General features: G+C 53.6%; 5 protein-coding genes across 5 annotated transcripts; 1 reads left to right on the forward strand and 4 right to left on the reverse strand.

The window, feature by feature from the left end:
* Positions 1–307: 307 nt before the first annotated feature.
* CGGC5_v002105 (Chitin deacetylase) lies at positions 308–1,987 on the reverse strand (the record flags this gene model as incomplete). Its single annotated transcript, XM_032029160.2, has 5 exons — positions 308–368; positions 480–647; positions 713–1,592; positions 1,648–1,712; positions 1,779–1,987. 5 exons carry the CDS (start codon positions 1,985–1,987, stop codon positions 308–310), a joined length of 1,383 nt encoding a protein of 460 aa, XP_031891222.2.
* Positions 1,988–6,811: 4,824 nt separating this feature from the next.
* Positions 6,812–8,767, forward strand: wbpA (UDP-N-acetyl-D-glucosamine 6-dehydrogenase; the record flags this gene model as incomplete). Its single annotated transcript, XM_032029163.2, has 3 exons — positions 6,812–6,976; positions 7,048–7,124; positions 7,309–8,767. 3 exons carry the CDS (start codon positions 6,812–6,814, stop codon positions 8,765–8,767), a joined length of 1,701 nt encoding a protein of 566 aa, XP_031891486.2.
* A 978-nt stretch (positions 8,768–9,745) lies between these two features.
* Positions 9,746–10,403, reverse strand: CGGC5_v002107 (uncharacterized protein; the record flags this gene model as incomplete). Its single annotated transcript, XM_066150924.1, has 3 exons — positions 9,746–9,771; positions 10,129–10,307; positions 10,357–10,403. The coding sequence occupies 3 exons, from the start codon at positions 10,401–10,403 to the stop codon at positions 9,746–9,748; spliced, it is 252 nt and encodes an 83-aa protein (XP_066009668.1).
* Positions 10,404–11,803: 1,400 nt separating this feature from the next.
* On the reverse strand, positions 11,804–12,635 carry CGGC5_v002108 (uncharacterized protein; the record flags this gene model as incomplete). Its single annotated transcript, XM_032029164.1, has 2 exons — positions 11,804–12,388; positions 12,594–12,635. 2 exons carry the CDS (start codon positions 12,633–12,635, stop codon positions 11,804–11,806), a joined length of 627 nt encoding a protein of 208 aa, XP_031891487.1.
* An 852-nt stretch (positions 12,636–13,487) lies between these two features.
* On the reverse strand, positions 13,488–14,312 carry CGGC5_v002109 (uncharacterized protein; the record flags this gene model as incomplete). The annotated part of the gene is made up of 2 exons (XM_032029165.1): positions 13,488–14,099; positions 14,307–14,312. 2 exons carry the CDS (start codon positions 14,310–14,312, stop codon positions 13,488–13,490), a joined length of 618 nt encoding a protein of 205 aa, XP_031891488.1.
* Between the last annotated feature and the right edge of the window lie 1,376 nt (positions 14,313–15,688).

Below are 15,688 nucleotides of genomic sequence, written 5' to 3' on the forward strand. Positions count from 1 at the left end.
GTTAGACAGGTCGCAATGCGTCCGACGCCGACTTGGCTGTCAATAGGCAGACGCACGTTGAGATGCTAACGGTTTCTTCGCCCGCCTGCCCGAAAACAAAAACAAAACATAATTAATCAAGGTTTTTGACGTTGCCCCTCATGTTCGTTGTCATTCCTGATTGACAGATTGCAAATGAAATGGCTTGAGTAGAGACCCTGGAAGCCGACGAGGGTGCCCGAGGATCGACCATGCTGTGCGAGTATGGCGGCCAGCCTCAAGGTTCAGTGCAGGCCGCAATACGTGCTGCACCACAAGTCTGGCCCGATCAATTGCAGGTCCCGAAAAGCGACTGGCAGCCAGTTCCGCAGTGCGTGTCAGTGTTACCACTGGTTACATTCTCGTCAGTATATCAAGTTTTTCCATATGATCGCCATCGGATGAACCATGCCCGTGGAACAGGAAAGCTGGGGAAGAGGTGATATGGGAGAATGACTTACCAGAAGCCATATTGCGAGCAGCAGGTCTTATCACCGTTGTTCTTGCACGTGGCATTGAAATCGCTGCCGCAGAGACCGTTGGTCGTGTCGCTCACGCCGGAAGATGGAGGTGAGCAGGATCCGAAGCCCGATTGGCAGCCGGTTCCGCAGTATGACAGGCTGGAGCCGCTGTGTAATGGGGCAGTATCGTCAGCTGTATCCTTCATTGCGTCAAATGTTCCCGGGGATCTTACCAGAATCCATAATAAGAGCAGCAGTTTCCGAACGCAGAGTTCAAGCATGTGTAACCAGTGGTGCCACCGCAGGTTTGGTCCGGCGAAACATTGCCCGTAGCCGCAGGAGCGGAGGATGTTGACGCTCGAGAAGACACGATCAGGGTAGAGGACGCAGTGGCGCGAGACGCCGTGGTCGAGGCTGTGCTTCCGGTGCTAAGTGCGCCACCAGCTGTGCGGTACCAGTTCTCCCTGGGATCATTGAGGCACTCGCCCACGGTCACCAGACGGTAGCCACGCTCCTTTGCAGTGTCAATCATAAACTGAGTCAGGTTGACCACAGTTTGATAGTGGACATCATGGGACAGCTCGATATAGCTATTAGCGGCCGCGTTTGTCGAGACCCCATTGGAGAAGCGGTCCTTGCTAACCTGGATCAAGGTCGGAGAATCGTTCTCGTAGTCCTTGGTATCCACGTTGACATTGATGATATGATACCCTAGAGTTCTCATCAAAGTTTGACAGCCCGAGCCAGCGTTGCACTCAAGGAATGGGGGGCGCATATAGGTTGGAATCCAGCCGAAGAGGTTTCGGAACGCCATCTCATTGTAGATGATTTCCGTCCTCTGGATAGTGCTGTTGACCTCGTTCAAGTTGCGGTGGGTCCAGGTATGGCTAGCAATCTGGTGGCCGAGGCCATACATCCGACGCAAGATGGCGGGCCATGGTGTAGTGGCGTCGTCTATGCGCTTCTTGCCGATGTTGTTGCCTGCGACGAAGAAGGTGGCGGTGACGTTCTGGGCCTCGAGAAGATCAAGGAGTTGGGATGTGTAGATGTAAGGGCCATCATCAAAGGTCAATGCCAAGGACCCTGGGTTGGCGCAAGTGGTGATGATTGAGCCTAAGAGATCATGCATGTTAGATCCGTTCCACGATGCATAAGCAGATGAACACACCATAAGGCACGGATCCCACAAGGGTACGGGAGATGCTCTCCGTGCTGGCGCCGGGAGGCGGGAAGCTGCCAGGAACGTGTTAGCAATGTGCGGCGCATGGCGAGCGCCGTCCGACGTTCCAATGGACTTACAAGGTATCGCAAGAGTCGCTGTATTCGAGCTGGCATTGCGAGCCGCCGCAATATTCTTCCGTCGTTCCACACCAGCCGGCCTCACTACAACACTCACCCGGAGCGCAGGACCCAATTCCGGGCCCGCACTCGGCGCGCTTTCGCAGCGGATTGTTGAGAGTGGCGGCCATGGCGGCCCCCGAGAGGACGAGAGACAGTAGCGCATGCATGGCTAGAGAATATGAGGCAGTTCGCGATGCAAAGAGGGTATGATTCCGGTCGATCGACACTGCGGGCGAGATTGCAATAGAGTTCACGGGTCGTTTGAGGACGGCAGAGAGCGGTATTTACAAAAAGATGCGTGCCGGGCAATAACTGATCGTCGACCACGCCGAGAAGTTGGATTTTACACGCCGGTTCTGCCAAGGACGCCGACCTGAGTCCAGTACTTCGAGATGGGGATAAAGAGAGCAGAGGGCTGGCTGATGGAGGCGGTACCGCTTGGCAGCTGGTCCATGGCGCTGGCCATGTGCATATAATCTCAATATTTGAGCTCAAGATCTGGTCAGACGGGACAGACGGCACTTGCCAAAGGAAGGCTGGCGTCCCGACCCTCGCGATACGAGGCGTTGCCCCTCCAAGTCGTGTGGTAATGCTCCATTGTTCAGCATTACGACCTCGCGCTACGTCGTTGTCCACGTTGTTGGAGCCGTATATCCGGTTCTGGCATTGAAGGGGCCTGATGTGACTGACAATGACAGGCCAGGCTACCAGCAGATGCCCACAAATGGCCACATCAAGTCCAAAAGCTGTGAACCGTTCAGAAACCGAGAATCGCCAACCATGCATCAAGTTGCAGAGAAGCCCATATTGGGATCCTCCCGGTGATGACCCCGACGTGCCCGACTAAAGGCTGGGATCCGCAACTAAAGCTGGGTACGAGTCCAACTGCAGGTGAGCATGGTGTGTTGGCAGGCTAACGAGTAAAAGGAAGAAAAATTTTCAGTCAATATGGAATGGGCTGAGTGAGACGGTACAGATTGGGACCTTGCAGGCTTGCAGAAGCTGAGTGAGCGAGTGTGTGAGCAGGCTGGTGGTGGTGTTCCCCCAGCTTGCCCAGGCCAACCAGCCATAAAGAAGATCCACGGCAGCTGCCCGTTGTGCGCTGGTGATTGATTAATGATGTGCTTGCAGTGCTTGCAAGAGAACAGGGGAAGACCCAGAGGTAGATCAGCGACCAGTACCTGGGATGTAACCGGCTGTTGGCCGGGTGGATGAAGTTCGAGAAATCCCCCTGGTCATAAGCTGTGTGCCCTTGTCGATATGTCATTCAACTATCCGAGCGTGGTTCGCGGGGCCAGGACAGGCTTAGCGGGAGGGACCGGGGTGCTTTGGGGCTTGAGCATTGTGGCCAAGAGGCACGCCAACGAACCCTCACATCGCAAGTCTCTTTTCGGATTGTATTGTTGCCCCGCGTGGTGCCCAGCGAGATGAAAATGGAGGAGGTTGACAGAAATCGAAATACGGCCTTGAAGGCTGGGGAACAGTTGTCGTTCTCCTTGTCTCAAATGTTGTCCTTGTGGATGAGTGCTGTTGCCGATCAAGGGAGAGCAAGTGACACCGCAACTAGAAGTGCAAGCGCCAGGCCGGTGGTATCTTTGTTCCTCTGGTCGGGTTGGGCGCCGCTGGCACTTTCGGAAGCGCCCGTCGCTGGTCGACTCCGAGGATCTGGTAACCAGCGATGGAAGCTCCGAGGACCGGCTTCAGCAACAAGTTGACCGCCTCGGGACTTACACGTCCCGTTCGACTCGATTGACTCTTGCGGTTTTTCTTTTTGGTTCCGAGAGGCATAGCGCCCGCGCCAATTGTTTCTCCTTCGCAACGCTCCGCAACGTACTCTCTCTCTCTCTCTCTCGACACTAGCTGTCATTCAACAACCAAGGAGCAACAAGTTGAAGGCTTTGGGACAAGACCCAGGATGGCAAATCTGCTCCAATGTTCTTCATGCCGTCAGCAATTGATCCTACTCCCCGCACACCAACCTCTCTAGTGGGCTTCTGGTCGGATGATTTCTTTGCCTTGGGGGAAAGTGCCCGCCAGCACTAGTCGGAATATTGAAGTCATCTTCGGTTGGACAAGTCCACAAAGTGGAATTGGTCGAGTAAAGTGACGCAGCCTCGTGGGATTGGGTTTCTCGTATTACCAAAAGACGGAGGAGGACAAGTCATGAGACCGAAGCGGTGCTATGATGGCTTCGGCCAATGGCGTCCCCGGCGTCATACAAACAACAAGATGCACCTCGTCTTCTCTGCATTACTGGCACAACTTGGCACCAACTTGGCAGGGCTGCGGCTCCAATACCCGTGCTCGATGCGCGCTGTCGCGCTATAGTTCTAAATATTGTATTGCATCTCGCATTTGCTGTGCAGATGGCGCCAGTGTAGAGGCCTTGGTTTCCCAGCTTGTGGTTCGCCAACTCACAACGAAGGCACGAAGTCCCACCAATCATGCCGTTGTCGAGGACACACACTGCGAGAAGAGGCAAATCCAGGTGCTTAGGTCATTCTAAAGACGCCTTCAGGCCGCAGAGAACTAGTTTGTCAGTGCAATTCGTGCACTAGGAGCCTGGTGGTGCGCCTCGCCTGGAAGTGTCGCGTCTCTGGTGTCTGAGAAAGGTCGGCAAATGCTACATCATTATGGTGAGAAAGCGGAAACCATTACTGATGTCGCCTGTCGAGCTCGCTGTCGCCGTCAACGCCGTCCTTCGCCGGCCAAGCTCGACGGAACATCGTTTTCTCGGTATTCGAGCCCCTGTAGAGAAAAATTGCGGCAGCTGAAACCAGCTGAACGGGATTTGATGCTATTCCGGTGGATGCGGGGTTCCGCGTCGTCGAGTCAACTTCTTCCCGTATTGCTCTACCACTTTGAGCTTCATCGTTGCTTGTTTCAATGGAGCGTCATGCCACGACATCTGCTCGAGCCAGACGCTGGCCCAAGAAGCAGCAAGAAATAACGGTGCGCAGGGCTAGGCAGAACCGCTGTGGCTTGACACGAGATGACGGGATGATGTGCTCAATAGGGGCCGCGTACGTACGACGAGTGTCCCCTGTGGCGTCGCGCCAGTTGTGCCGGGCTCGGGACCGATGAGATGAACGAGATCTTGGCAGCCGTTTTGTCGTTCGTCATCTCAAGGGCCGTGGAAGGGACGAAAAGGGCAGCGGAGGGCGTCTGAGAAACAGCCGGCGGTTGGCGCCGTTCTCCACCACGTGTATGCCGCCCAGTGCAAGGGGCAGGTTGTGGCTTAGCAGTTTGGATCGGTATGGCTAATGGTGGACGATGGTAGCGCAGACGGGGGGATCGTGGAGGACGGACCGGAAAGCCATTGATGGACTCGCACCCAAAAGAACGAAAGCTGGGGTGGTGGGTGATTGAAGCGACAGGGGGGCTGGTGGTGGAGAGGCGTGAAATATTCGTAAAGGGAAGGGGGGAGGTGTGGTTGTTGAGCGGAAGAAGTGGAACAACGAAAAGAAGCAAAGACGGGGCAGAAGAACCCCGCCTTGATGCATGCAATGCAATACCACCCACCTCACCCGCCATTCGAGTACGGATACAGTGCAATGCAATTAACAGGCCTCGCCAGCGCACAGACTGAGACTTGCATTGAGCGGGGGTGGGGTCGCCGGCCGACCGGGGCCTCGGTGTCCGCTCGTCGTGTTGCATATGCATGACATGTGCATATGCATCGTTTTTTTTGGGCTGTGGCCGCGCGGGGAGGAAAGCAGAGCAGAGCAAACAAAGCAAGGCAAAGCAACGCTGGCCGAGCATCGATGCGTCGAAAAGCGTCCTTCCAGTCTTCCATCGTCTCGTTCCTCTCGCCAATCATCTCATCACAACCCCCTTTTCGGTGGACTTCTTTCCTTCTGCTGCGCTTCGACACAAAACGTCGCCCCATTCCGACTTCGTGAATTCCTCCGCCAAGACAATAGCTTCCGCGACCTCGAGAGATGCATACGCACACGCATTACCCAGAATCGTCCTGGATGCTCAGCCAGACAGGGCAGCAGGGCATGCCATGGCATGGGCAAAGTGCCAAAGACTCTCGCTCGTTCACTCCCAGTCTTCTCCTCGATGTATCTCGTACCTCGCAAGCCAGGCCATCCTGGCCCCCCACTGCCTCCCCCCTTCACCTCATGCACCCCTGCCGATACTTCGCAAGCTTTTCGTCGAAGAACCCTTTCCAACGCCTCCCAAGACTTCACGGTGATTGAGTGAGAATTTCGGGCTCATGGACGCGCAGTTTAGGCCGGTCAGAATGTTGTGATCGTCGGTTCCAAGGCCGGTGGCCAAGCAAGTACCCCCCTCGGCCTTGAGATGCGAAGGTAACCTTAGGGTACCTTCACGTCTCTGTCGATTCATCTCGATCCAGCACCCTGGCCGCCGCTTACGACCTCGAATATGGCCTGCAGCGGATATCATGTTTGAGCTCCGCGCGAGCCTTTCAGAGTTCCGAGAAGAAACACGCCTCCAGTCAGCCAGGCAACGCAACCTTTTCCCAATGGACCAGGAAAAAGTCCCCAGCAAGAACGACAAGGGCGTTTCTGCATGACATCAAGCGTCGGAGGGGACCTCGGCGAAAGTACGATGAACAAGCAGGGGAGATGAGTGTCTTTGCCTGCTTCCTGCATCCGGGCTTGCCAGCTTGGCGATCCCGCGCTGGGTGAAGGCTGCTGGTGCTGCTGCCGTTGCTGGTTGGGGAGTACCACCTTCTGATGTTGTTCTGGATTCCGGCCGGTGCGAGAGATTTTGCCATTCTCGTTGTGCTGATGCCATACGGAGTTATTGCGCTACTTCTTCCTTCTCCGTGCAGCGTCGTCTTGCCGAAGCGCGCCTGTGGTGAGCTTGGTGGTTGTGGTTGCGCTTCGGAGGTGGGCCTCCTCGCCCTTCAGCCACCTTCAGGCCGCTTGCCATGGACTGTTTTTGGACACACTATTGCTGATGGTCGTCTGTTCGATTCCAAGTCTGGTCTGTCCGGGAGCTAGCCTGGACCTGAAACTATGATCTCGTCTTTTCTTCCCGACTTTGATCTGCCCACGGCCCCGTCGCCATCCAGCCGCGTGCCGCCGGCTTGGAGCCTCAGTCGCAGAGTTACCACCACCACCACCACTATGGCGTCCATGCTTTTGATGCTGCTGCTGTTGCCGCCGTTTGGTGGTGCACACGTGGATCCCGATTAGGCCCGGCGAAGCCCAGGTTGATGCCATGTCCATGTCTCAATCATTGCTTTCCGCAGACGGGTGGCATGGAGAGGCTGCCGCCAGTCCAAAGTCTGGGCAACCTCGAGCCGCTGACGCCAGGGACAGCCCGAAGGTGAGTGGGCTGTCTCCTCCTGCTGCTTTCCCATCATGTGTGTCAGTGCCTTAGTTGGCAAACTCTTTTTAACTCCCGTCTTCGTTCCTTCGACTGAACTCTCTTCCTTCCCGTCGCCGCGCTCTCTTCCTCCTTAAACCCTCAAGCCAACTTGGCAGTGGAGTTGACTTTTAAGATATCGTAGATATCTTCCTCGTGTAGCTCTTCGTCGACACTCGTTCTTCTCCGCAACTACCCATCGTTCGTTTGATACCCCCCTCGCCGTCGCAATGGACTCTCAGCTTCTTACACCCGATACTCCGGAGCGGTCTCCGACTTGCCGCGATGCTTTCCCCTTCAACTCTCCAGAATCCTCCAAGGACCGAGCCGCGCCTTGGGAGTTCTCTCACGATGGCTACTACCCCATCACTCCTCCCACGGAGGAGTGCGAATCAGACGAGGAACTCGCAACTATTGCCAGCTCCATTGACCTCGAGGCGGAACCACTGGTTGCCGTCATTGGGGTGGGATACGTTGGAGAGCACCTCGTGGGCAACTTTGCCCGCAAGTTCAACGTCCTCGGTTTCGATGTCTCTGAGGCGCGAGTCCAGAGCCTCGAGAGAGAATTCGGCCCAGACAGTAAGGCCAAGTTCACCAGCAAACCCAGCGATATGGGAGCGGCTACACACTTCCTCATCTCAGTGCCCACGCTTCTGCGCCCAGACCAGACCGTTGACACTTCCTTCCTGCGGTCCGCGCTCAAGAATGTTGCAACATACGCCCGCGCTGGCTCCGTAGTGGTCGTCGAGTCATCCGTCGCCGTTGGCATGACCAGAGAGCTGCTCGGCCCTCTTGCCCAGGAACGCCACTTCTTCGCTGGCATGTCTCCTGAGCGTGTCGACCCCGGCCGTGTTGAGCCTCCCGCTCACGCTATCCCCAAGATAGTGTCCGGTTTGGATGATATGGTCCCCGGTTCGCTGAACGCCATCGTCCGCCTCTACTCGCAGGTTTTCGACAACGTCGTTCCTGTGTCGAGACCTGAGGTCGCCGAGATGACCAAGTTGTACGAGAACTGCCAGCGCATGATGTGCATTGCTTTCGCCAACGAAATGGCTGATGCCTGTGTTGGACACGGAGTCGACCCATATGAAGTCTCTGGTGCTGCTGCGACCAAGCCATTTGGATACATGCCCTTCACACCTAGTCTGGGTGTTGGCGGCCACTGCATCCCCGTCAACCCGTACTACCTTCTGTCCAACAATCAGTTCCCTCTGCTTCAGCACGCAACGGAAAGAATGCGCGCGCGTCCGTCGGCCATCGCTCAGCGCGCTGTTGATGCGCTGTGCGCAGAAAAGCCGCGGCCGAGCGTCCTCGTCGTAGGCATGGGCTTCAAGAAGGGCCAGTCCCACCTGGCAAACTCTCCTGGGCTCGAGCTTGCAAAGAGCCTCGTATTGTCTGAGAAGGTCGATGTTTGCTGGGCCGATCCCCTCGTCAAGCAGGAGGCGGTACCACAGATCCCCCGCCTGAATGATGTCGAGGGCTGGAACGTTAAGTCGTTGGAAGAGCGATTCGACATGATCATCGTTGCGTTCAGACAGAGTGGGCTTGATTTCGATGTCCTGAGCCAACTGCAGAGCACACGTGTTGAGATGTGGTGCAACTAAGGTCCGGAAGGCCAAGGGTTGCGGCTGCGCTGGGCTGAAGGTGGCGTTCTCCTCATCGTCATCGTCGCCCAATCCCACCATTCCCTCTGTAATGCTTTCACGAATATTTCTCTTTTTTTCCCTCCTTTTCCTCCCTTTCCTCCAATCACCGGGGTTTCCCATGAAGTCTGGCGCTGTTGTTTGCTAGGAGATGTATATTGGAGCAAACGGCGGGTCGGACGCAACACACGGATAACGATGGATGTAATACCTCGGAGTTCTTCTTGCTCGTCGTTTCCTTTCTTCTCTCATCGGCCGGTGTCAAAGGTATGTTTGGTAGAAAAAAGGTCGATTAATGCGCCGAGACGCGATCGAACTGGATGAGCATTGACGGCCGAAGATAGATGTGCGATACATATTTGCTGGAGGGTTCCTAATTTCAATTGATAAGTCAACTTCCTCAGTTTCACCTTGTCGTGATTGTCGTCATCTCTCGATTTCAGATTGCGGGCAAGCGTCGTCCGTCAGCATCTAATCGAACCCATTCTCATATCCTTTGTGATGGAAATCGCGGGGTGAGTCTGTGACCGTCGGCCTCCTTCATGTCCTGTGCGTGGCGCCAACCGCTTCTCTCGGTGCTGTCGCTGTTAAAAACCCCGTGTCAATCATGAACGTCGGTTTGTCGCAAGCAAGTACATCGCATCGCGTTCGTCTGGGCAAGCCTCCATTTAAACCTCCAATCGACAGTAATCCCAATGGGTCGTCGGGAAACACGGCACATCCCCCATGTCCTCCGCCTCTTAAATCGAGTAGTTCTCACGACCATTTTGCGGATACGATGTCTGACCGTCGCAATTCGGTGCCGAGCTGCCGGATGCCCCGTTCTGGCGAGGCGTTCGAGAAGGTGGTCAGAAGGAAATCGTGTGCGGCGGCCGAGAAGCGCGGGCGCTACTAGACTGTTATAAACTCAAGCTGTCATTCCCTATCAATCCCTCCATCTCATCGACTACGATAATGCAAGTCGCCTGGGAGGATTGTTAGTTTATCAAGATCCTCCGTTGAGCGCGCAGTATCTTCCCGGCCCATATCGTATTGCATTATCTATTGATCTGCGCGGCGTCGGCACCGGGCCGGGGTGTTGTTGGCCCAGCCTTGCCGTTTCGAGTCGACCAGATAAGAAGGTTACTTTTTGGTTCCCTTTTCGGCGCGACGGCAAACCAAAACTCAGTGGTTCTTCTGTGATAGATGCAAGTGATGATGCCGATGCAAGAGGAAGAACGGGATAATACGAGGAAATGATACCGAATGTTCGAATGGAGAAACTGAGCAGGGCGAAGATGGTGTGAAGAGCGGTGAGGGAAATTCTCGGTTGAGAAGCATACTTAGCACGTTAGCTCGATGGTTCAGACGATGGGCAATGATTGACGAGGTTAAGCGAAGAAGGTTGGCGGATGGTGTCGTCGGGATCGGTCCCGTGGTTTCCTCCCTCATTCCTGTTTGGGATCTGGGTTGCTTTGGTTGTTCTTTTGGAAATGTGTTTCTGGCCAGATTGAGCAGCGATCTTGACATCCTCGGTGATCTGTACTTGGCATGTGCTGTGGGCAGCGTACCCGATGTCGCGGTGCCGCGGTCCGCGGGCTTCAAATAGTCTTCTCATAATGATTGAGGGGTTGACGATCCAGCTGATCAAGAACGTACGCACACCTCACTGCATACCAGCCTCTAAAACCCTCGCGCTAGAGCTGTGGTAAACGAGAGTAAGTCCATATGTCGTGGACTCTCGCTCAATAAGGCGAATGGACCGCAGCGGACCAAAGACGACCGTAGTAGGAAATAGGCGTACACTTATGTACCGGCAAGACGGCTCGCACGGAGCCCGGGGATGTCGTCTTCGGCGTGTTAAAGTCCATGACAGCTAGATGCTTGCCGATCATGCTGCGCCATCGCTGCGAGTGTCGGACCGGTGGTTTGCGGAGAGCGCGCACTCCGTCCGGGGAAGTTTGTGTAATTCTGGGTCAGTGCCCATCATTAGAGACACATTTTCCGGTACTTGCTTCCAGCCTTGCTTTTGTAATTCTTCAATTTAGTCTTTCAGCAAAAGGTTTTGATAAGGAACCAAAAAGATAATGTAAAACTCGCGATTTGAAGCTCGGGAGCTGATGCTTTCAGCATATTATCCGTGAAGGAAGCAAACAGGATGTCGTTGGTTTATTGAGATGAATATTCTTTACCCAGGAATCCGAAGAATCATCTATACTCTTCGGGGCTTGACATAGCCTCCGTCTGACTACACCACCACCAACTTAGTCTGGATGCCAAGTAGTTGATAGCCAGTCGGTGAAAGAGCGCAGGCCCAGATCTCAGTGTCAGCCATGCCTTTACTTCATGTTGCGTCATTTCTCTTGCTAATAGAGTGTGGCCATTTCGGTCTCAGCTTCTTGTTTCAGGCTCTGATGCTCCCACGTGTCAGTGTCTTGGACAGTAAGCCACACATTGAGGGTCTTTTTGGCCGTGGCTGTGGGAGTATCTTACAAGCAGGACGTCTAGACCCCTCGTCGTCATCTCGCACGATTCTTGGGATCCTAAGCAAAGCCATGGTCTCACAAGCATGCTTGGCCCCTTCAACGTTGCCCAATAAGACGACAACCATGACCACGAGTCGCGAGCCAAGGCTCGGCTTGGCATATGGAGGCGCACTTGACGAAGTTCTTTGATTCCCCATTCGTAGCCTGCTATCTGCTCTAAGAGGGGGCTTGCTCGAAGAGGTTTTGTTGCAGAGGAATCTAAGCCAGATTAGAACTTGCCGGCCTCTCCTCAAGTGCATACCATTTCTTTCGAAGTCTGAACAACATATGACATGAATGGACATGAGTGAGATGGGAAGATGTTGTTATTAGTCAAGGAGCAATCCGCTCGAGGAGCGTTCTTTTGGGTATCTATAGTATAGAAACACCTCCAACTCTCCAAGTGCCTTCCTGTATTTGGAATCACTGCCAAAAGCCCTATCAATCAAGTACCGCACCTTAGCTGAGCCCGGCAGAGACAGTCGGCTAAGACTCAAGCAACGATGATGTTTCCCGGAAGACCTCCGCCCATAGAACCATCTTGGCCAGGGGCATCGTCCTCATCATCGGGCGTCTGGCGGTAGCCAGTGCCCTTCGGGTGATCGTCGGCCATATCCTCCTCTTCAGACTCGGACTCGGACTCGGATGAGACAAAGAGCTCACTCTTCTCGGTGCTCTTCTTGCCGGAGCGCTTGCCAGAGCGGTTCTTCTTGGTAGGCGTCTTCATAACTCTGCCGGTGATGGTTCCCTTGGTGCTCTTCTTCTTCGACATTCCCGGAACCTTGCGGGTCTTGGCGAGTGCCTTGGCCTTGGCCCGCTCCTCGGGGGTCTTCTTCGCCCTGTTCGCGCTTCGAAACCTGCACTTGATGCAGGTCTTTCGGGAGATAGCGCCCTCAATATCTGTGAACTGGGTCTTTGGCATACAGCCCCGGTGGCTCGAACAGAAACACTGCTCCTTAGGGTTGTGCAGGCAGGGTCGGGCGAGATCTTTCATCTCATGATTGCCCCTTTTTTTGTAGCTTGTGAGGTTGCAGGAAGAGTGGTCTCCCTTGGCGTCATTGGGGAGGAGCTCCTCCTCCTAGGTTGATGTTAGCCTCTTGTATGCATAAATCGAACTGGGGCAGGAGGAGATAGAATTGTTTTGTTCGTAGGTATGTATACACATGTGTGTTTGTGTGTGTGTGTGTGTGTTTGTGTGTAAGGTAGAGAGGGGGCAGAGGGGGGAGAGGGGACGAGAGGGGGCTTCAGGGTGGTAGGGGGGGGGGGGTGGGAATTCGACTTACAGAAGACGACTCGCCAGAGTCGGCATGGGGGTCGGAGCCCATTGTAGATATAGGTGGTTGTTTGGGGTTTGGGAGGTCGGTGGTTGAGAGTCGGAGGTCACAGAGGTCGGTGGTGGTCGAGGGTCGGAAGTTCGATGTCTGTTGTGAATCGAGTCTGAAAGAATGTGAAAAGACTTGGTTGGACAATCTGCCAAGAAGACGTCTTCTTATACCTGGTGAAAGAAGTGAGTTCGCGAGAGACCTGCCGACATCACTTGGTAAAGCTTGAGATTGCAATGTCATCAAAGCCCTAAAAGGGTTCAAACATCACGCTGTTCACCTGAGAAGTGAAGATCTAAGCCTGGCTCGCGGGATTACTTGCGTATGTAGAGTTTGTCTGGAATATTCTGCTGTGACAAGGCTAGCATAACGCTATCACCCAAAACACTGATTATTCCAGCAGAAGGGCGTATACATGGTTATGAATAATTTAATACATCCAAAATCACACCAATTTTCCATCTCAGACATCTTAAGAACGCATACCACCGCAAATCTCGAATTCATGCTATTTGTCAAGCCCTTCCGAGACTTGCTTCATGGGAGCGAAGGACAGTCTTGAGGCTATGGATTGTCCTCCTCTATACAATGCCTTCACTTACACGAAGAAGTAAATGCCAATCGTGGGAAACGCTCACGAGTCACGATATTCAGTCGACACATTTTCTCGTACACAACTTCACGGAGCAGGATATTCGGCATACACGCGGGCAACTCGGAACGATCGACAACTGACTCCAGAGATGTCTTCTTGTATTCTGTATTGCCATACGCCAGGTCTGGCCACAAATCTCCATCTAAGCCTTAACCGCCTCCCAAAAGACTCGATCGCACTCTGTATGGCATTTCGTTCCCTTAAACTGCAATAAGTTGGCCACCCATACCACCACCCATGCCACCACCGGGACCATCGTCGTCAGGGCCGGGGTGGCGGCGGGGAATGTGGACGGTAGGCATGTCGACATCCGTCTCGTATTCGCCATCCTCGTCGTCGCTCTCCTCCGAAGAGGAGACGAACAGCTCGCTATTCTCCTTCTTGTCCTTCTTGGCCTTCTTGGGGATGGGGGTGGCGGCGACCTTAGTCTTCTTGGGCGTAACGCTCTTCTCGATTCTGCCGGTCTTGGTGGCCTTGGCCTTCTTGGGAGTTCTGGGGCCGCGGGGCGTGGCCTGGGTAGTGCGCACTAGGTGCGGCTTCTTTTTGGCCTTCTGCTTGGACTTCCAGGACTGCTGGTTATGCTTCTTGCAGACGAGAAAGTCATCCCGGTCGCCGTCCCGAAAATCCGCTGGAGGTGCACAATGCTTTGCTCTGGAGCAATATCTCCAATCCATGAACTCGGGACGACCGTACTGTCCTCCCTCCTTGCAGAGGCGGATAGCGTCGTCGGCGTCGTAATTGGCATACGTACAGTCGCCATGCTCGTTCCGAACCTCATTCCCATGCTGGTCATAGACCTTGGCGCGGCGGCGCTATTTGAATCGTCAGTGGAATAGAACCAGGTGGAAATGGCCTGATGATATCAGGAGATGGGGGAAAAGGGGTAAAGGAGGACTTGAAAAGAAAGGTAAACAGTATCTCCTCGGTGTCAATCAACGAAGAAAGACCCCCCGGAATGAATTTTTAGAAAAGAAAAGGCTCGACAAAAGTAGGCTTCAAGGGAAACAATGGACACTTACAGCCATGATGAGAAGGCAGCGTCGAGGTGCTTTGATATGTGTGTTTTTGTAGAAAATGCTTCTTTTTGTGAAAGAAGCCTTTTTCGAAAAAGTGGTGATCTGGATTAAAAAAAGACAAGCTGACGAAAATTCTGGAAGAAAATGGATTTTTATCCTTGGAGGGAGAAGAGTACTCAGGGACCTGGTCAGCTTCCCTAGTCAACAACTCACGATACCCTCAAAGCCCTAGCGGAGACTGCTTAAGAGACCATTCACCCAAAGAGTGAAGGTCCAGATTCAGCTTTGACCCGCTACCCATGTGCCCTCAATGCTCTGGGACGTTGTCTTCTGGTGAGACTGGCGCGGGACCAGCTCCATGACGGAAGAGGTCACTCCACGAAGACCCTCCAAGCCCTGCGGGAGGTTTGGAAGATCAAATGTGGTAAAGGTCCGAAGTTTGGAGTTCATTTCATTCCAGTCCCTCGCAAAATCATGAACTAGCGCCTTGGTTGGATACGATGTGTTGGTTATGATCAGCGAGAGGAAGTTTTGTTTTAAAAGCATCACTTGTACAACTTATGTATATTTGAAGTATCAGAAGTGTGCCTCTATGATAGAAAGTACAAAGCTCATCTACTAGAATGATACCGTGAGGACTATTTGAAGCCATTTGTTCTGCGCTCGGCACTGGTGTCGTATGCTTAAAACAAATAATACGAGGTCCACCTTAAGCCAGGGTAGAGAAATGACTTTAGGATAGAAATGAATAAGACCTCGAGAAAGACAGTGATACTCAAGAACTTTTATTACCGTTCATCATAGTTGACTAAGAGCATGGTTTCACAGCATCATCAGCTACCATGCCCGAGCTACAGCCAGTAGAGACATGAGAAAGTCTGGTGAGGACGAGATAACAGAGAAGAAAGATCGCAGGCGTGGAGAGCCCAAAAGAATTTCAAGCTGCAAACTTTGCTCAAACCACACCTATACCGCCGGGAGCCCATCTCGCAATGGCTTGGGATCCACTGTGGTCTGCCTCAGGGAGATGGAAGCTATCAAGCTCGCCGCGCCTTTCTCACTGAGCCGGTAGTTCACCCAGGGCATACACATTATACAGCATGACTATGCCGAACGAGACATCAGACCGTCGCCATTCAACTCCAAAGACAATGTGTGTAAATCATGCAAACATCATGTAAGCAACGAAATTAGGGGTCATGTATTAAGCAAATTTCGTAACCAAAGGGTATTCGGCAACGTGTCCGTGCTCTAAGAAGTACATTTGGTGTTTGGAGACATTGCGCTAAGAAACGACACATCTTCATACAAACTAGGAGACTGCCGCTGACAGTCAACATGGGGGATTGTCGAACACATCTGGCGGATACAAGGAAAGACCGGAA

This window comes from Colletotrichum fructicola, assembly GCF_000319635.2.
Source record: "Colletotrichum fructicola Nara gc5 chromosome Unknown KSG_Nara_v1_contig01, whole genome shotgun sequence".
NCBI lineage: Eukaryota > Fungi > Ascomycota > Sordariomycetes > Glomerellales > Glomerellaceae > Colletotrichum > Colletotrichum fructicola.